Source organism: Stegostoma tigrinum, chromosome 12 (genome assembly GCF_030684315.1).
Source record: "Stegostoma tigrinum isolate sSteTig4 chromosome 12, sSteTig4.hap1, whole genome shotgun sequence".
Lineage (NCBI taxonomy): Eukaryota > Metazoa > Chordata > Chondrichthyes > Orectolobiformes > Stegostomatidae > Stegostoma > Stegostoma tigrinum.
In genome coordinates, this window is record NC_081365.1 from 55,005,199 (window position 1) to 55,027,374 (window position 22,176).

A 22,176-nucleotide genomic window follows, 5' to 3' on the forward strand; every position below is an offset into this window, starting at 1 on the left:
GGACACTCTGGAGGCAGGAAGCATGTTTCCGCTGATGGGGGGAGTCCAGACACATTGTGAGAGCTTGCTGCTCTGCCCCACCTCTCAGTGAGTTTCCCAGACAGATTGACATGAGAATGAGCAACTTGACTTATGGAGGGGGTAAGAGGGACTGCTCGTGAAGGCAATTAACACTGAAATCACTGCAAATGTCCAACATGTCAACAGCGGCTGTCAACTGGTATGGAGATTTTCGTTCGATTTGTTTCTGCATTTCTAACACTTGCTTTTCTTCTAAATTTCAGAATTCTAAAGTCTCTGAAACTTTTCTTTTTATTTTAACTAAGACCCCATTTTGTTGCACAGGTGGGATGTTCCGATTTTTACATCCAGCACTGGAGGAGCTCTGCAAGTCCAGGTCCCAGTATAGACTTAGAGGCAGCTTCCCAGCTGGAGGTCATACCATTCCTATGGAGAGGTTTCGGTTCAATATTGACAGTCCTAATAGCTGTTGGTTTATTTTGTTCTTGAACTTCAAGTAGCCTACTGAAGATTTGTACTCCAGAACTTGCTGATGTCCTTGCCAAGCTCTTCCATTACAGCTACTACACTGGAACCTGCCTGACAATGTGAAAAATTAAAAACCAAAAGAACTGCAGAGGCTTTTGAGAGTGTCTCTGTTTTGAGGTGTCCTCTGTCTACCAGGCTGCTGTCTGACCATAAATACAGGGTCCCTCTTTCAATATTCAGTATGTCCTGTATCCCCTGTCCTTAACTTGGTTTTCAATTAGGAAACTACCTTTTGCAAAGTTGTACAGACAGACGCAGTACCAAGCTGTGTATATATTAGTGATTTTGACAACATTATACCTGATATGTGCTGGAAAATTGCACCCATTGTGCACTAAATCTCTAGAGTGGCTCTTGAATCCAATATCTTCTGAATCTGAGACAGGGGCATGACCACTGATGCTTGGCTTGTGTTCTGAGATTTGATTTATTATTGTCACATGTACTGAGGTACATGAAGTATTGTTTTGTGTGGTAACTGGACAAATCATACCTTACATAAGTACGTCAGGGTAACAGAACAGAATGCAGAATGTAGTGTTACAGCTGTAGAGAAAGTGCAGAGAAAGGTCAATACTAATACATATTTATTCATATACATTGTCAATCAATAATTGCAATGTTCGGCAATTGTCAAAATAGTTTAGTTGACTGTTAGTTCAAACTCTAACCGCGTGTAATGATTTGTTTTATTGCCATTTCACATTATTCCCCAAATCCTCACACTTTTTATAGCTTTTGATGGTGGGTGAGGTTTTCATGCCAAACTCTGGGCAAAATGTGACATGCGACCTAATAGGTTTGGGTTTCTACAGGCAGTTCAAAGTCCATACAATTTGGTGCACCATTGTCTCTCACATGATTGAGATTTCTCCATTCCCTTAACTTCTCTGCTCCCTCGAACTGAATTGAACACCCTGGTGCTTTAATATTCATAAATGTTCCACTACCTGATGAATGGCCTTTTGTTTTTGCTGGGCTTAGATACACAGTTACAAGTGGTGTTATGATCAGTCCCCGAGTTCTCAAGATTTTTACAGTTCCAGACAGGATAAGTCAAATCATTAAGATGCTGGGTTGGTCAGGGTGAATTGGTTCCCAGTTGTTCACCTGTGTTGGTTGCTTGCAACAACAGTAGAGTATGAAATACAAAAAGAAACAAGAAGAACGTGGAGACAGGAGTATATAGTGTGAAAGAGTGTATTTATTTTTAAAAAGCCTAACACAGGAAGGTAGAAGACAAGCAGTCAGGATGAACGAGGGAGGGAAAGTTTTGAATAGTGATCGACAACCAAGTACAAGATCACTTGAGTTTAAGTGCAATGGAGGATCCACCTTAAGAAAATATGGAATAAGCAGTTTGCTTTCTGCTGTATAAATCTAAAACCAAATATATATAAAAATTCACTTTGTCCTCTACTCAGCAAGTCTCATTTTGACACTTGTGATTGCTAGCTCCTGAAGTCTGAGTTGCAGTTTGAGACTTCTGGTGTCAGCCCATCAAATGACTACCTGTGAGGAAAGTGAGACACTTAGACTTAAGTATCATCATCATTTGGGAGAATGCCGTCCATCAGAACCATGTCAAGTCAATAAAATCTTTCATTTTATAAGCAAATGCTGATGGAAGTAAGCATTTTCTGTTTGAGTACTCTAAAATTACACTTCTTGGACCTAACTTTCACCCCTATAACATATAATGCAGTAATTTGCTCCATGCTAACCTCACTACTTTGTAAACCAAATACCTGGTGGAATTTGGTAGCCAACTCACTAATATCTAATGAAATGAATGAATTTTAGACAAACATGATGATGTGGTCCATCACATCTTATTCTTGAAACTGCCTGTTGAATTTTTCTGCTAACTTCCTCTGGTGTGTACAGACATAGAACATAGAACAGTAGAACATAGAACAGTACAGCACAGAACAGGCCCTTCAGCCCACAATGTTGTGCCGACCATTGATCCTCATGTATGCACCCTCAAATTTCTGTGACCATATACATGTCCAGCAGTCTCTTAAATGACCCCAATGACCTTGCTTCCACAACTGCTGCTGGCAACGCATTCCATGCTCCCACAACTCTCTGCGTAAAGAACCTGCCTCTGACATCCCCTCTATACTTTCCACCAACCAGCTTAAAACTATGACCCCTCGTGCTAGCCATTTCTGCCCTGGGAAATAGTCTCTGGCTATCAACTCTATCTATGCCTCTCATTATCTTGTATACCTCAATTAGGTCCCCTCTCCTCCTCCTTTTCTCCAATGAAAAGAGACCGAGCTCAGTCAACCTCTCTTCATAAGATAAGCCCTCCAGTCCAGGCAGCATCCTGGTAAACCTCCTCTGAACCCTCTCCAAAGCATCCACATCTTTCCTATAATAGGGCGCCCAGAACTGGACGCAGTATTCCAAGTGCGGTCTAACCAAAGTTTTATAGAACTGCAACAAGATCTCACGACTCTTAAACTCAATCCCCCTGTTAATGAAAGCCAAAACACCATATGCTTTCTTAACAACCCTGTCCACTTGGGTGGCCATTTTAAGGGATCTATGTATCTGCACACCAAGATCCCTCTGTTCCTCCACGCTGCCAAGAATCCTATCCTTAATCCTGTACTCAGCTTTCAAATTCGACCTTCCAAAATGCATCACCTCGCATTTATCCAGGTTGAACTCCATCTGCCACCTCTCAGCCCATCTCTGCATCCTGTCAATGTCCCGCTGCAGCCTACAACAGCCCTCTACACTGTCAACGACACCTCCGACCTTTGTGTCGTCTGCAAACTTGCTGACCCATCCTTCAATTCCCTCGTCCAAGTCATTGATAAAAATTACAAACAGTAGAGGCCCAAGGACAGAGCCCTGTGGAACTCCACTCACCACTGACTTCCAGGCAGAATATTTTCCTTCTACTACCACTCGCTGTCTTCTGTTGGCCAGCCAATTCTGTATCCAAGCAGCTAAGTTCCCCTGTATCCCATTCCTCCTGACCTTCTGAATGAGCCTACCATGGGGAACCTTATCAAATGCCTTACTGAAGCCCATATACACCACATCCACAGCTCGACCCTCATCAACCTTTCTAGTCACATCCTCAAAAAACTCGATAAGGTTTGTGAGGCATGACCTGCCCCTCACAAAGCCGTGTTGACTGTATTTGATCAAGCCATGCTCTTCCAGATGGTCATAAATCTTATCCCTCAGAATCCTTTCTAACACCTTGCAGACGACAGACGTGAGACTTACCGGTCTATAATTGCCGGGGATTTCCCTATTTCCTTTCTTGAAGAGAGGAATTACATTTGCCTCTCTCCAGTCCTCAGGTACGACTCCAGTGGAGAGCGAGGATGCAAAGATCTTCACAAGTGGCGAAGCAATTTCATTTCTCGCTTCCCAAAGCAGCCGAGGACAAATCTGATCCGGGCCTGGCGACTTGTCAATCTTAATGTTTGACAAAATTTTCAGCACATCAGCTTCGTCTATCTCTATCCATTCCAGCATGCACACCTGCTCTTCAAAGGTTTCATTCACGTTTTCTGGTTGGTAATGTTTTCTTTGTCTTCAATTCTTTTTCATTTGCTCTAGACTTGAAGTTTTGCACCATTTTAATTTTTAATTGGGAAGCGAACAGATCCTGCCTGTCATTCCTAATTCCCCATTTCATTTATTGATGTACTGTGGGGACATACACAGAATTTTGCCAATGTTTCTGGGCACCATGCCACCCTAAGCTGTTCGGAGATATTAGGTGTGGGACACAACAACATTTCCTGTGGTTTCTGTTCATTCTGCATGGATCTCCAGGCTCTGCACAGTAGCAATTTCCAGAAGTGGAAATCAAGCACTGACATGACAATTGACATGCACATTTGGCTCTGCCAGTAATGCAGACCACGTATAAAAGACTCCAGGTGGTGATCGACTATCTTAAAACAAAATCTGCAGTCATCCAGATCAATGGGTTGATGTCCATGGTACTAGAAATCTTAAATGGAAGGATATTTGTAGGAGAGAGATTTAATTTATATTTGGAGAGAATTGCACATCAGCACTGAGCTAGTAGTAATAATGTAAGCTGAACTGTTGACAATGAAAAGACTTATTGCAAGTTAGGGAATTAAATGCATTTCTTTTTGGCTCTTGTAGCATTCATGTTCCTTGTCCTTTCAATAAACTTAATAGAATTATTTGAAGTTTAATTCATGCGATATAATTTTGTACCTACCTAGTCTCAGACATTTATAACTGTCTGCAATGTGGAGTATATAATGTCACCTGAAATTTTCTTTTGTTCAAAATCCATCTTCAGTGATGGAAGGAGCCAACACATCAATGCCAATGTTAAGGCTAAAGCATTCACAGCAATCTATAGCTGGATGTGTCAAATGAATGATTCATTTCTGCCTCCTCCAGTGGTCCTTAATATTACGGATACCGGTCTTCAGCCAATTTGATTCACTCCAAGTGATATCAAGAAATAATTGGAGTCACTGGTTCCGAAAAAGGCTACGGACCCTGATAACATTCAGGCGAAGGTACTGAAGAGTTATACTCCAGAATTTGCTGCTCCCCTTGCCAAGCTCTTCCAGGGTAGCTACTACACTGGCCCCTGCCTGACAACATGAAAAATTAAATACCAAAAGAACTGCAGATGCTGTAAATCAGTAACAAAAACAGAGATTGCTGGAAAATCTCAGGTCTGACAGCATTTATGAAGAAAAAGTTAGAGTTAATGTTTTAAGTACAGTGACCCTTCCTTGAAACAGGAATGTGAATAATTACCCAGGTATGTCCTATGCACAAAAAGCAGGACAATTCCAACCCAGCCAGTTAGCTCTACATCGGCGACTCTTGATCATCTGTAAAGAGATGGAATGTGTCATCCACAGTGCTATCAAGAAGCACCATCTCACAATAACATGCTCAGTGATGCCCAGTTTGGGTTCTATCAGGGCCTTCAGCTCCTGATCTCATTACAGCCTTAATCCAAACATGGACAAAAGAACTGACCATCAAAGGCAATGCAAGAGTGATAGCCCTTGACATTGAGGTTATATTGGACCAAGTGTTGCATCAGGAACCCTAGCAAAACTGGAATTAAGGGTAAATTGGGACAAACTGTCCATTGGTTAAAGTCATACCTGCTACATTGGAAGATGTAGTCATTGTTAGGGTTTGGTTATCTCCGCTCCAGGATATCTGTGCAGGAATTCTTCAGAGTAGTGTCCTCGGCCTAACAATCTTTGGCTGCTTCATCAATGACCTTCCCTCTGCCATGAGGTCAGACGTCGGAAATCATTGAACATCCCAGTGTTCAGTACATTTGCAACTTATCAGTTACTGAAGCGGACCATGTTCAAATGCAATGAAATATGGACAATATCTAGGCTTGGGCTGATAAATGTCAAGTAACATTCATGCCAGTGAAATAGTAGGCTATGACCATCACCAAAAAGTGACAATCTGGCCATCACTCCTTGATATTCAATGGTGTTTACCATCACTGATTTTCCCCATTTACCAATATCTTGGTTATTATTGACCAGAAACTCAACCAGACTTACCACATAAACACAGTGGCTACAAGAGCAGGACAAAGGCTAAGAATACTGCAGTGAGTAACTCTCCACCTTACTCCCCAAAGCCCATCCGTTATCTGCAAGGCACAAGTCAGGAGTGTGATGGAATACTCCCTTTTATCTGAATGGGTGCAGCTCTAACAACACTCAAGAAACTTGGCACCAACCAAGATAAAGCAGCCTGCTTGTTTAGCACTATATCTTCAAACATCCACTCCATCTACTGCTGATGCTCAATTGAAGCAGTGTGTACTATCTACAGGATGCCCTGCAGAAATTCACCAAAGATAGCTCCTTCCAAACCCACAACGACTTCCATCTCGAAAGGTAAGGGCAGCAGATAATTGGGAACACCACCACCTGCAGGTTCCTCTCCAAGCCACTCACCATCCTTACTTGAAAATATACTACAATTCCTTCACTATCACTAGGTCAAACTCCTGGAATTCCCCCCGCCCCCAAATGGAATTGGGGATCAACCCATAGAACCTGTATGCAGGAGGCATCGGATGACTGGTTCCCACTTAAAGGTTTTTAGCTTGACCATTAAAAGCCTCAGCTAATAGCTATTGCAGTGGAGAAATAAACTGGATGTCTTTAAGCTTGAGATGCTTTTTCTTTAAGTCAGCAGAGCAAAATAGCTCCTTGTCATCAAGAGGTTCAATGGTTTCTCCCAAAAATTCATTGCCCCTGCCTTGCTGTTCAGCTATCTGGGAGCCAACCACACAGTTGTTAGAAAACTTTTGTTGACAAAATCTCAATGACCGGTCTGTAGACTAGTGACCAATCAGCTACTTGATACCAGGCAAAGTTTCATTCATACGTCCCCCTTGGCTTCAGCTCATCTGTAAAATAATAAACATTCATTTCTGCTTAAACAAACAATGGTGTCGACAGCAGCATAGGGTTACTTGCTTTTAAAATGTGTAACAATTGTTCAATTCATGGTTTTTAAAACAGTTCTTTTCTCATTTCTATCCATTATCAACATCATAGGGGGAAGAAAAGGCTTTGGTCTTTGCATATATTATTTTTTCCCTTCTTGATGGTTATGTCAGTTCTTGTGAGCTAGATACTCAGTAATCCTTATCAAGAGAGTAAAATGGTACTCAATTCATATAAAGAATTTGTTCAGCAACATGAAGCATTTAAAACCTTTTGAAGCAATCATTAATGGATAACACTAAATTAGTTTGTACAATCATCTGTAAACCTTTGCTGTTTTTTTTCCCCAGTATAATCTTGTGGATAAGAGAATGATATCAATCCCTGACCTTTTGATAGTTTCCCACCAGTTGTGCATCATTGGTGAACTCGAGTTGGACATAGGAATTATTGTGTGTGGATCTGAAAGGGGTAATACTGAAGCGTGTCAGAAGAATCGTGCATGATTATGTCACAAGGAACAGTTTAGGATCTTCAGAAATCATTAATATCCAGGTCCTTCTCCTCCTTCTTAATAACTATGTCTATCATATCAATTTAACCTGCCTACACATAGTAAATTATATCTTGATCAACAGCAACCAATTCTGATTAGACCAGCAAGTGATTTTCTTCTATCACACCAGACAAAGAAGGACCTATAGATCCCTCCAATTAAATATGTGAGGGGAGTGATCCCTCTAGACGGTGAGCTGTATACTTTGCTGAGACACACTTACATTGGCTTTTGGATCACTGACTTCCCTTTGGAGCTGAAAATCCAAAGCAGTTGTTTGATTTTCTTTTTCAATTCAGTGCCTAACCTGAACGATGATGCCTGACTTGGCAGTAACTTTCAAAAAACAATGATGTATATTGGAAAAGGAAATATTTGCAGGGCTATGAGGAAAGAGCAGAAGAGTTGGTCTAATTGGATAGTTCTGGTTCATAATTGCAATGAAGTCTAGACAGAAATCCGTATTAATTGGTTCACTGTGATAAGATTCATTGAGGGCATTTATAAGACTTTGAGTTCACCACAGAAATATTTTGCAAGCCAGTCTTTAGACATATCAGAGAGCTGATTTAAATTGTACATTTTGGCATATTATTAACAGGCAATATGTTTTACTTTTCAGGCTGCCTTTCAAGCTGGAAAATGAAAGTTGTTGTTCACTTAATGATTCTCTTGTATACATCTACAATTCAAAGCCTGAAGATTGTATCCAAACGGGGTTCAGGTAAATGAGTAGTTTTCAGTTTCTCATTTTTATAATTTGCAGCTGTAATGAAAATGCTTTCAAACTCTAATTCTAATGTGCAACAATCAGTACTCTAATTTCCTCATAATAGAGCCAGTTATCATATTAAAATTAAGCTTTTGAATTTCAAAGCAGGCGCAGTATATTGCACTTTGCTTAGGTATAGATTGCAGAGAAATTAAATGATTTTGAAGTATAAATGGCTGAAAGGAATCCCAGCTATTTTTGTCTGTTTTATTGTTTAAAAGCAACAATGTTTTTAGACATGGATTAAAGATTTGTATTTACCTGTTTGGGAAAACTAGTGAGGGAAATTGTACTTGTTAAGAGATGCCAGCTGAGTTTGGTTTTTTAGGCAGAAGCTTAGTTCTACAATTCCTAGTTTGCCGAGGTGTTTTGGTCCATCGAGGGAGTGGAATAAGGAACACATGTTTGGTCCAACATTACACTTGTTTTTTTTTTAGGTAACTGCAGACAGAACTCTGGGCTCGTGGAACATACAAATTAAGGCCATGGGATTGGAACTGGCTCAAAACCCTAAGTATGAGACCTGGGATGGCCAAAAAAGGAGTGTCTTCTGATGGGTTAATAAGTTAGATGGAAAACCTCAGAAGCTGGGAGGGCAGACAAAGATCATTGGCCCTATGTTGGGCACATTGGAGCAGTCAAAGATGGTGTTTCCATACCGCCAGTATTTGCTTCCGGGAGCCTAGGGCTGACTTGAAGTTCTAGGAGCTACCTGGTTGCTCAGATGGGGCTGAAAGAAGAACTTGGGCATATTGTCAACTTGAGAAAAGCCCAATGTAGTGTCAGCTTAAGTGAAAATAATTGTCTGTGAAATGGCTCAATTGTTTCCATGAGTAGGTGCTGAAGTGTCGTTACAAACATCCAATGGAACATCGTTTTGGGGAGCAGATTGAACTGCTTGGAGCTTGCTTTTGAAAGAGTCCAGAAAGTAGACTTCACCAGTGAACAATTGTAATTCCTTGTAAAGAGAAAGCTAATACAAGCAGGTGACCCATGGTGACCTGACATATTTTTAAATGCTTTTCGACATGGTGTGTGGACTGTTTGGCATTGTGTGTTACCCATATTTATCTTGTTAATTCTGGATTAGGCGATATGTTTGTACATATAGATTGTCAATTATTGCAGTTCTGACTTTATATAGTCACATTGTTTTGTTTGTTCAAAACACTGAAATCTTGTGACTTTATTCTCCTCTTAAATGCCTGGAAACTCAAGTTTTGTTTCCTTGGTCTACCTAAGGAATGTTCATTCAGTAATGCAAATTCAGGTTTCATCAGGGATCATATAAGGGGTGACATTCTGTCAATAAAGAAATATGTCCTTTTTCGTGATTCACTAACTGCAGAAAAGAAGGGATAAGTGTGTACCAATATATTTTGCCCTATCCCTGGGATATTCAACGCAAAATATAACATGTAAAGTTCTCACTTCCATATCAAATTCTTTGTTCAGACATTCTAAAGATTGCACACCCATTGATCAATAGGTAGTCACAAAACGTCTGCAAGACTGAATAGAAGGCCATGGTAAACCGAGAGCACATTCCTAAAGTTAACCTGTGATGTACAGTTGCAACATGTATTGGTAAAATAGAAAGCTTCTGCATTTGAAATACTTTTAGCCAGCAATGACTTCTGATGTGAAATAGATTATCATTGACTTTCCTATGGGGAAATTAGTTAAATGAAAGTTGATGTGAAAGGTCAATAAAATGTTTTGTCTCATGGAATTGTTTTAAGTTGTGTTAACAGATCTGCATTCATGATTTTTAGCACGAACTCTTGCAAGAGTTGCCCAGATATGCGTATTCATCATAAATGATGTGGAGCTATATGTTATGATTCTTTTCTGAATGTACCAATCTAATTACTCAGATCACTGGCAAATAATATTTAAATATTAAGTAGTGACAGAATGGCTTACAGTTCTTGTCTCATGGAGTTTTTCATGCCTAATGTGTTTATCACCTATTAATTAATTAAAAGCCAAATAAAATGTCACCTCTTGATGTACATTTCCTTAACTTGTGTTCTCAATGGGAGTTCCCCCTTGTGGGAGGCACATATTTTAAATTATAATATGCATTTCTGAGGCAAATGTCTTGTACCAAATTTTTACACAGTGATTCCATTAGTTGAGGCTCCCTTCTGATTGGAAGTGAGAAAATTATCCTAGTTGTTCTGAAATTATGCCTTGGTTTTGTAATATACAAAGAATTTAAACATCTGGTTGTAATTCCTTGCCATTATAACAGAGGTCCTATCTTATTTATCTTAAAAGATGATACCAAAACAATAGAACAAGGAGTCATAAGTTTGGCACCTTTTGTTATTAGTTTGTAAATTTGCTGTAAATGCTTTTGTTTGTCCACAAACTGTATTTTCAATGATGTAGTTTGCATTGCACATATTTTGTCTTGGAGAAGTCAGTGTCTGATGAATACAAAGAGTGTACATAACTTCTGCTATGGTAGGAAGATGTTACATAATTCCTAATCAAGTTCTATATCACTTTGGATATTTTCTCTGTCAGCAATGTGGCCTATAAACTTGAAAAGCTTTCAAAGTTGTATAATGCCTAATTGATCTGCCATCATTGGTTTGACTGGGTAAATATGGAACAGATATTGACCAATTACTTATCTCCACTTGTGGGTTTCACAATAAAATGATGGTTGGATTATGAAATATGGAAAACAAAATCTATTCACTGTCCAATTTCGTTTCATGGATTTTAATTTACTGTCACTCCCAGAATTATGATTCTGTAACATTTTAAAAATACACATTCATAACAGGTGGGTTAAAATTAACACTGCACTTGAAATTTTGAAATTATCAATGTTAATTCACACACATGATTGTGCAGCTGACAAACAAATGAGATTAACTTCGGTATGTTTTTTGAACTCTTGAAGTTAAATATCATAGTTTGTTACAGCATTCATCTTTTTATAGGCCAAATAGATCAATACAAAGTATTTAATCAACTCAATTGAAGTGAGTAAACTTGAGTTGGAAAACCTCTTAGGAAATGTGATTATGAATGAAGGTTAATAGGGATTCTTGATTCTGTCAATTATTTCTTAATTAACTTTGAAAATCTGAGTGCACTTTGATGGGATGGTGTTCACTTGGGGTATCTGTATTTCAGATAAATAGGGAGATATTAGACAGTTTGTTTCGATGAAAAACTAGGAAAGACATCTGATTAGAGTCGAGTCTAACATTAGATTGGCTTGATCTACATTACACTATGTTTAATATTTTCTTTGTCATGCAGGAAAACATCTGTTTTAATTAGTATGGTACATGTATTCTATATACTCCATGTTATAGGGCAGTCTAGGATGCCATTCTTGATGCTATTGTGTTAGGCATAAAGAGCAAAACTATAACACACAGTATCAACTATATTGAACAATTTGGATACTATCTCTCTTATTTATACGATCTTCTCATTTGAATGATCGGTAGTATTCAGATAGAAGTTGATGAGTTTTTGATTTAACAATTTAATGTAATTCATTTTAATTGATATGGTTCAGTGCAGTTTAATTTGACTGAATCGAATTTGACTTGTCAGGTTTTTTGCTTGCAATTAAAAAGGGAATTATAAATTTTGAATACCTAGAAAGATTCATTATGCATTTCAAGCACCCACTAGAGTCACCCAAATGATCTCAGTCCAAGTCATTGCCTCAAACTCCTATATAAGCTAGATGCAAGTCTCTGTCTACAACAGTTGATTTATTGCTGTGTTGTTTGTTTCATCCATTGATTTCATCCAAAGCTCTAAATTGGACACCAAGTATTTCAGGAGTATTTTATACATAATTAATTGTATTGAAGAGTTTCCATATTTTTCACATTATTTTAAGCCAAAGAAAGAGCTGTGAAAAATATTGTATATTGATAGTTCCATATTCCTTTCATTGGCATGATATAATGTTTTGCTTACATGAGTGTTGTTGGTGATGTTGCAAATGTGTTTCTTTTTAAAAGTTGCATAGTGCTCAAAATCTTAAAGGGTGTTAGAAATAATGACAGTGTCTTGTCAGTTTCGACACTTTGCTATGTTATAATCTTGCTCTGGGTTTACTTGGACTGTGGCATAAATTTATCTGCTGTGACTTCAACCCTCTCAAAAATAAAGAACATGTGGATGTGCTGCCCTCCTGTAATAATCAATAGGCAATTGCCAGAAAGGGCGAACAGTGGGAAGAGGAGCTCTGTTGAGTCAGAAAGCATTTTTTGTTCCTTTTTGGCTCTACTCAAGCTTTAAATTCATTTTTACATCATCCAAATTCTTTTCTGTGGATACCATTGACACCAGGAAGAGCACGGCAGCTCAAATTTCTTAAGCCCTGAACAAAACACAAGGCCACTGGTTTGAATTTAAAATGTTTTTTTGGTAGTTGCCTGCTCCAAAATTAGCAAATTTCCAACATTGAAATGGCTTTATTCGGATATTGTAGGATCAGTGGCAATTTTCTGTTTTTATCGCTCGGTATATTTCATATCTAGTTTGACACTACTGTATTTCTCCATGATGAGCTATAAAACTGACCTCCATCTCCAGGTAAAAACCTTGATTCTGTCCCAATGCTAACATAACAACATGAATACATTTCAAAATAGTTAAAACGTGATGTTGCTTTGTGATGAAATAGCTACAGATAGTTACACAAGTTTTAGTATAGGAACATAAAATGTCTATTGAGAAATGGCTGAGAAGCATTTTGTGAATGCTTGCCTGTGGGCAACATGTACTTGGACTGTCTCTTTTAATTAATCTCCTGGGGAAGTCAATAACTAGAATGTTTGAAAATTACACTTTGAAATTGCATTCCTGACCCCATAAATCATTAAATGAACAATTGAATATTAATCTAATTGTTATTCCTTATTGTGTAGTTATGGTCTCAAGATGATTGCTTCCATAAACATTATGCTTATCAATGTTTGTAGTTTTCACCATTCTTATACATTTTGTTTTTGATCTTAATTAAGTATTTGTCAAATTTAATTTAAACAGAGTTAATTTATTAGGAATTATTTACTTATAATGGCAATTTATTCAGATGTGGGACAGGGAGGAAAAGAAGTCCTGCAATTTCAAGTGTTTTCTGAATTCTAAATATCCTGGCAGTAGTCATAGCTATTGAAGTACTTTTGACACATCGGTAAAAATGATAGACAGTCACAGCAAATGAGATGAATGACTAGTTTGTTTTTGTGATGTTAGTTGAGGCAAAATGTGAGCAGAACATAGTGAATGGCACGGTGGCTCAGTGGTTAGCACTGCAGCCTCACGGCACCAGGGACCCAGGTTCGATTCCAGCCTTGGGCAACTGTCTGTGCAGAGTTTGCGCATTCTCCCCATGTCTGCGTGGGTTTTCTAAGTGCTCCAGTTTTATCCCACAGTCCAAAGATGTGCAGGTTAGGTGGATTGGCCATGCTAAATTGCCCATAGTGTTCAGGGGTGTGTGGGTTATAGGGGGATGGGTCTGGGTGGGATGCTTCAATGGGCGGTGTGGACTTGTTGGGCCAAAGGTCCTGTTTCCACACTGTAGGGAATCTAATCTAGCAAATCTGCAGTAAATAATACATACCTCTGCCTCTCCACCATCCACAAGGCACAAGTGGTGAAAAAACTATAACCTTTACTATCGAGAAGAACAAGAAGATGAGGAGCTCGGGAACACCATTCCCACGTGCAAAACACACACCACTGTGGGGAATTTTATTACCATTCCTTCGCTGTTGCTGGATCAAAATCCTTGGATTCCTTTCCAACAGCACTGAGAGTGTACTAACACCCATGTGGCTTGCGCATTTCAGGAAGTCTGCTTGCCACCTTTTAGAGCATTTATAGTTAATAAGCTTAGTCTTTCCAGTGTCCTTGCATCCCAAAAAATAAACTTTTAAAATGAAGTTCATATTTCATAAAGTCTTTGTAAAATAACCTCATTCCATTCCAGGGCCCCTGTGAATGAAGACAACAGAATACACAATGACTCAATGTTCATCATGCAAGTGGAATAGCGCTTTATTACACGAATTAGTTCTGGACAAAACAACTGCTTCCAGCATACCTTGAGGCAGCAGTTCTAAATTAAGCATTACTGGTTTGACTGAGAAATACAGGGAAAAATATGATACCAACCCATCGACTATCTCCTTAAACTTTTTTACCTTTCTATTTCTTTTCCCTCCCTCCTGAGAACCTCCCTCTTTGACCAGGTTTTTGGTCCTAGCATTTCCTTGTGTGTCTCGGTGTCAGATTATTGGTTATTACACTTCTGTGAAGAGCAGCAATTAACTTTATTAAACACACTCTATTAAAGCAGTTCTTGTGGTTGTTCATGAAAGGAAAGAATAAGCATACTAATGACCATGTTTTGAGAAAGGTCTTTGCACCTTAAGAACAATTAGCACACAAGCTAGTCAGAGTGAAATTCATGCTTTGTCCAGAACATTACTGGTTAGCACTAATGAGAAAGAGACTGATTAACTGAGTTTTCATTGCACTCTTCTCAATTGGAATATCTACCTGTTGTATTTGCTTATTGATAATTCAGAGTTCAATTGAATTTGTTGGATTTTTATCTTTGTCTTTTAATCAATCTTATTATTGTCACTGCTACTTGTTCCTGAATTCTATCTTAGCTATAATTGGCTAAATTGATGATTATTAGGTTTTCTTTTGTGGCTCAATGTAAATTTACTCTACAGTACTAAATAATTATCATGCCAATACTCGTGTGCTTTCCAATCAGCTCATATCAGGATCCAGCTGTAGCTTACATACAATCCATCTGCCATTGTTATAGCTAGCAGAAAAATTCTCCACCCTGATCTATATTTGATCTCTGTGTAAGGGTGAAAGGCCAATGTATAACTCACAATGTAATTCACTTCAGTTCCTGCATTATACTTCCTTTTGTACCTTATCAACCAAAGGTTCTGCTTTATGCTTCGGTAGCATTGCCTATTCCTTGGTATCTTTAAGAACTTATCACTCAATCCAGAGATACTTCAGTTTCGGTTGAATGTCTTAGGAGTGCTATCAGGGCACATTCTGCAGATAAGTGTTGCTGATGGCATCGGAGAAAAGCAAAACTTTACCATGCAGGGTTGCAACTTGGCATTGTTAAAATTAGTTTTCCTGTTCCACTGTCATTTGCATTTATCCCAAGTACAACTATTTTGTATCATTATTACGATATAATGCTACAGAATTGATGTTTAATCATTATTAAATGCAGATCATAACAAAAAGGATCAGATTATCTGCTGCCACAAGCCAGTTCTGCCTCAATGAATTCACAGAACAAAACTATATTTGTAGCCTGAAAAGAATCTTACACGAGAGTTTAGCATTTCAAGGAAGACTGAGGCAGTCAAGGATGAAATGTACCTAGAATACTAATGAGCTGCTTTTAGCCTAAGCTTTGGATTTCCCTTCCATAATCCCTGTGCTACTTTTTTCCATTTTTCTGTAAGGGCTATAGATGGAATCTTCTCAACCCTTGAACGATGAGGGTCATTGGCAAGAAAGATGGGCAAATCATGAGATGGCCAGTGAGAAGATTTTTGTTGTTGAGAGGGGGAAAAATGAACTTATCAATCTTTATTTTTCAACCACGTGTTGGGTCCTCACTAACTTTGTGGCTACTTGAATGTTCCCAGATTCCCTGCCTTAGAAGGACTTCTATCTTGAATTGCCTGTCAGTGCTGACACAAAACCATGCTGCTTGTCATTGTTTCCAGCAGGCTTTAGTCAAAGGGGTGGACTTGGTGCAGATTGAGATAACATGATGACGTGCAGAAACATGAGATACTTTCTGCATTAGCATACATCAGGAGGATATCTTGTCATTAGCTAATGTCACCTCGTGTAGTTTTCCATTCTTCTAGCTGCAGGACAGAAACTAGATAGTGACCATTGATTGCTACTCTGAGCCTCCATTCTTGACACCAAGCACCAGAATCTCAGGGCTCACTCCATAGATAGTGATCACAAACCCACCCCTCAAACCCTGACGTATCTACCATGTACCAGCCTCACTACATTGTCGTTGTACATCTTTGATCTGGTTACAGTACAGATAAACGCATCAAAGTTGCACTTTGGACTGCACTGGCATTTTTCATTGGAATACTGTCGTGAGGAAGTTGTGGTACAGCAGTAACATCATTGGCTTAATAAACCTGAAACCCAGGTAAATGGTCTTGGGATATGAATTCGGGTCCCACCATAGTGCCACCGGGGGCAGTGGGGAAGAAACAGTAGGTGAATATACTTGACACATTGACTCTGTATGGTGGGGGTGATGCGTGGAGAGTAGGAACATTTACATTTGAGTGTTTGTCAAGGTTAAGAGGCTGAGCTGGAAGCTCACTGTGTGAGGAGCACCTGGTGTTTCCTTCCATTGTTAGACAAAAGAGATGAAAATGATGGGGAGCATTCCTGGAGGGGATAGGGTGGTCAGTGCTTTATCATGGCGGGTAAGGGTTTCACTCCTGAGCAACATGAGGCCTTTCAAAAACATTGCATTATGCACCCACACAATACATCTGTAAGATGACTGGGAGCATGCCATGGTACGTGAACCATAGGCATGAACCCACTGTGCAAATTACAACTCCTGGCACACAGCATTTTTGAATCACGTTGATTCTTGACACTGCACAGTCTCACAAATGCCTTTGTTTCACAGCCAATGTGTTGAGGCCCAGAAAAATTTACTGTATTTGGCAAAATTGTGAGCACACTACACATCTTCATCTGCACCTTCAATCATGCATTTGCAGCTGGACAGATTTCACTCACACCTGATAGTGAAAACTGAATATTTATTAAATATGTGAGAACGTATAACAATGAATGTGCCGTTTGTGCCTCAGCAGGCCATCAGCTTTCTTTCCATCCCAACACCTGGGTTCCACAGATAGGGTGGAGGGAGTCTGCTCTCATTGATATTGGACTTTTGGTCAGGTGACCCTGGGGTCATATGTGCACCAGGGTGAGGGTAGTGGAATGTAGGTCTGTTTCAATATCCAGCAGATTCTGAGTGTTGGATTATTTTTAACATTTCTGTATTTTGAATGTTTGGTCTTTGTGTCTGAATAGATTCAAAGATGAATTTGTAAGTATTTTTGTAGCTATGGTGATTTCTTTCAAAACACGTTATTGATACCACATTGATACCACTGGGCTGTAGGGTTCCCAAGCCGAATGAGTTGTCATAGGATGTATGAGTTGCTGTGTTCACCTGTACATCTGCTAATGTGGGATACTGCATCCTCTGTACCCGTTGTGGCCTCCTCTACATTGGGGAAACCAAGCCGAGGCTTGGGGACCACTTTGTAGAACATCTATGCTTGGTTCACAATAAACAACTGCACTGTCCAGTTGCGAAATATTTGACGCTGCCCCCCCCCCCCCAATTCATCAGATGACATATCCATCCTGGGCCTCCTGCAGTGCCACAACAATGCCACCTGAAGGTTGCAGGAAGAGCAACTCATTCCGCTTGGGAACCCTGCAGCCCCATGGTATCACTGTGGATTTCACATGCTTCCAAATCTCCCCCCCCTCTACTGAATCCCAAAATCAGCCCAGCTCATACCCGCCTCCCTAACCTGTTCTTCCTCTCACCTATTCCTTCCTCCCACCTCAAGGCACACCCCCATTTCCTACCTACTAACCTCATCCCGCCCCCTTGACCTGTCTGTCCTCCCTGGACTGACCTATCTCCTCTCTACCTCCCCACCTAAACTCACCTCCACTGGCTCCATCATCACCTGGATGTAAGTTTGCTCACTGAGCTGGAAGGTTCATTTTCAGACGTTTTGGCACCATTCTAGGTAACGTCGTCAGTGAGCCTCCAAAGCACTGGTGTTATGTCCCGCTTTCTATTTATCTGTTTAGGTTTCCTTGGGTTGGTGATGTCATTTCCTGTTCTTTTTCTCAGGGGATGGTAGATTGATTTGGAGCCAATGTGTTTGTTGATGGAGTTCTGGTTGGAATGCCATGCTTCTAGGAATTCTCGTGCATGTCTCTGTTTGGCTTGTCCTAGGATGGATGTGTTGTCCCAATCAAAGTGGTGTCCTTCCTCATCTGTATGTAAGGATACGAGTGATAGTGGATCATGTCATTTTGTGGCTAGTTGATGCTCATGTATCCTGGTGGCTAGCTTTCTGCCTGTTTGTCCAATGTAGTGTTTGTCACAGTTCTTGCAAGGTATTTTGTAGATGACGTTCGTTTTGCTTGTTGTCTGTATGGGGTCTTTTAAGTTCATTAGCTGCTGTTTTAGTATGTTGGTGGGTTTGTGGGCTACCCTGATGCCAAGAGGTCCAAGTAGTCCATCCCCCACCTCTTTAACGTGTCTTTCTCCTCTCCACCTATCTTCTCCTCTATCTATCTTCAATCTGCCTGCTCTCTTCCCCATTTATTTCAGAACCCTCTTCCCCACCCCCATTTCTGATGAAGGATCTAGGCCCAAAATGTCAGCTTTCCTGCTCTTAAGATGCTGCTTGGGCCTGCTGTGTTCATCTAGCTCTACACCTTGTTAACTAACTGAATATTGTTGTGTGAATCTGTACCGATCACTTATTTTTCTAACATTATAAGATAAGCCTAAATCCATGATAAAAGAGCATTTAATTTGACAGATCTATATTTCTTAGTAAGGGCTTATTAAAATATAATTTTATTCCCCAAGTATGCTTGTTAAGTGCCTATCCCCTCAACAGTTTTGGGGGCCACAAGTAATTGACAGGTGACCCCTAAATAATTGCTTTAAATTTAACCTTGTGTGGTTTATTTTGTAATGGTAGGATCAAGGTCATCTCAAGTTTCATATGAAAAATATTTTCACATGACTAACTTTACTGTAAAATGTCACAATTCATAATGGTTAAAACTGAAGCTGATAAATTTAAAATAGGAATAGTTGTTGGCTCACCAATAAAGAAAAATTATTAATTAAAGATGACAGTGCCTTTTTTAACAAGGGACATCCGCTTCAGATTCAATTACAATTTTGCACTCAGCTGACAATCGACATCAAGAATTATTAAATGTGGTGCTTAAGCTGCCATCAGTGACAGGAAGAGTATTTTTGAAGGATAACAGACTGCAAAACAAAGGCATGTGAAATTTGTAATGACTTGATCACACAAATTTATGCCGATTTATGTGAAGGATTTTTCCCGAGTATTTTCTGGCTCCAAATGAATTTTGTTTCTGGCTATTAACTGCAACATGTATATGAACATTTAAAAAGACGTGCTAAAGGATAAACATTGAATGGAGGTGCCTTGGCAGGGATGAAGTGCAAAAGAAAATCCAATTTAATTACTGTGGTAATGATTCACTTAATACTAATGAGGGAGATTGAGAGATAACTGAAAACCTCGCTAAGTTCTTGCAAAATAATTTCTGGGCACTTAAAAAGCAAAACTGCTCATCATGCCTTTTTAGTTGGTTGTAACATGAACATTCACACACAACTGTGTAGATTGTAGATTTTCTTTTTTAAAAAAATTCCAATTGAAAAGCCAAAGCAAAGCATAAAATTGAAAATCATGCAAAAAATGTCAAATCACGTAGTTTTTGATGAATTTGAAAGTATTCACTCTGTACTTTAGTAGTCCTAAATAAAAATGTGAAGGGAACCTTTTGGAATAGATGCAGTGGAAAGTACTTCCTCTTGCCCTTCATTTACTTACATCTAGTTGAAGAAAATTTTTAAAATTCTTTATCCTATTTATTCATTCATTCACCTGTGGGAAGGCAGGTGACTGGTTTTACCTCCGTCACAATTCCTCTGGCAGTTTTTGTTAACCAGTGGTTTGTTGTCCCCTTGTACTTGCAGGGGCAGGGCACGAGGGTGGATGCCAAGTCTATTTCAGCCTGATTTGGAATAACCTTAAACCTTGGCTATTGACAATTCTCTAATAATCATGCTGATCAACCTTCCTTTTGCGATAGAGCTATAGAAAACGTATGCACTGACTCTAAGAGTTTAGTTAATGTCTGCAGTGGGTCTGTAAGTATCTGGCACTAGAGTCATGAAACAACATCCTTTACCATCAATCCTGACAGGATCATCATGCGTGAAGCGAGCAGTCGGTCTAACTTCAGCTACAATAACAGAGTGGCAACAGAATGATGCAATAATGCCATTGTCAAATGATGTCATAGTGACAACTGCAGAAGCTGTACCAGAGTCTTGAGAGAATACCAGCTGTAAAGTTTACTTACAGAACACACGTTGTGTTGGTGCTTGAGAAATACTAATTAAAGTTGACTCTGTGTGTTGGATAAGCATGGTGACTGTTGAAAAAAGCAGAAATGAATTATAACATTGTATGCAATTACTAAAGTGAAGCTGGTGGTAAGAAGGAAAAATAAAGATGTGTTCAAGACTCACCAGGACATTGGACGATAGGCAGGCTGGAAAAGTGCACCTGGAGAATATATAGCGGGGACCACTTACCATAGAATCCCTACAGTGTGGAAACAGGCCCTTCGGCCCAACAAGTCCATACTGACCCTTGGAGGATCCCACCTAAGCTACACATCACTGAACACTACGGGCAATTTAGCATGGCCAATCCACCTACCCTGCACACCTTTGGTCTGTGGGAGGAAACCGGAGCACCAGGTGGAAACCCACGCAGATGCGGGGAGACCGTGCAAACTCCACACAGACAGTCGCCCGACAGTGGAATCGAGCCTGGATCCCTGGTGCTGAGGCAGCAGTGCTGACCACTGAGTCACCATGCCACCCGTCCTGACCGAAGCAGTGGAACGAAACAGTTGTTTTCAATTGGCCACTTCTCAAGTTCTTGGGGCTTTATGACACCAGCTTAACTATCACTCCCAGAGCCATTTCAAGTAATTGGCTGGACAGAACTAAGAATTAGAGGTTTAGAAGCAAATATTTTAGTCTCAAAATCATATAGGCTTAAATGGGCAAATAAAGCCAAAGAATCCAGGTCAGTACATAATAGGGACTGTTATGCATAATGTTGCAAGGAAGACCTTGTTAAAAACATGGCATCATATGAAATGTTGAAGACATTGGATGCATAATTCAATGTGAGAAAAAATACATTTAATAACACCTTGCAAAATTTAATCAGAAGGAAGAGGCCTGGAGAACACACACATTCATTCATTAAGCTTCCTTTTTAAAGGTTGGTAGAAAAGTATACAAACAAGGGGCTGAGATAAATTCGCGACCAGCTCATGATTGTAATGTCAGATGAGGCTTTGTCCGAACTATTAAAAATATGCAGAAGATTTGGTAGAAATTTCAAAGGCAACATGGGGCATTTGTTTGAGAGGAAAATAAAGCACCATGGAAATAAATTGAGTGAAACAATTCAGTACATGGACCACTGCAAACAGCGTACAGAGAAAGCACAGCCCATCAAAACATGAGAAAAGAGTGCCAACTGCCATCTTGAAATGTCCATGAGATGGAGAGAAATGAGTGAGCCAACTCCCTATCAGGGGAACACAGTGACAGAAATGTGTGTGTTAAATCTTAAAGTATGTATACAGCCTTCAAATATAGCCTACAGTGGAAAAACAGTGCAAGACCATAAATTGAAAACCATTTCAAGGGAGCACACACCATAAAATGAGAGGGAGAAATCAGTGATTAAATGATTTTTAAAAAAACTTTGTTATTGCCATCCTCAATGAAGCTCCAGGAACCTGGAGGAACATCATTGAGAGTAAAAAGCCAATGCAAAACAAAGTTTAGATAGAAGAAAAGAGCAATGACTCAAACTCTCTTCACC

General features: G+C 39.6%; 1 protein-coding gene across 3 annotated transcripts in view; it reads left to right on the forward strand.

Moving 5' to 3' along the window:
* il1rapl1b (interleukin 1 receptor accessory protein-like 1b) overlaps positions 1-22,176 on the forward strand; it is a 1,291,549-nt gene that overhangs the window by 89,154 nt on the left and 1,180,219 nt on the right. For all 3 annotated transcript variants that reach the window (XM_059650336.1, XM_048541139.1, XM_048541142.1), the window contains one exon: positions 8,198-8,299. In XM_059650336.1, the coding sequence (XP_059506319.1) occupies positions 8,218-8,299 (82 nt within the window). In that variant the 5' untranslated portion in view covers positions 8,198-8,217. The remainder of the gene's footprint in view (positions 1-8,197; positions 8,300-22,176) is intronic.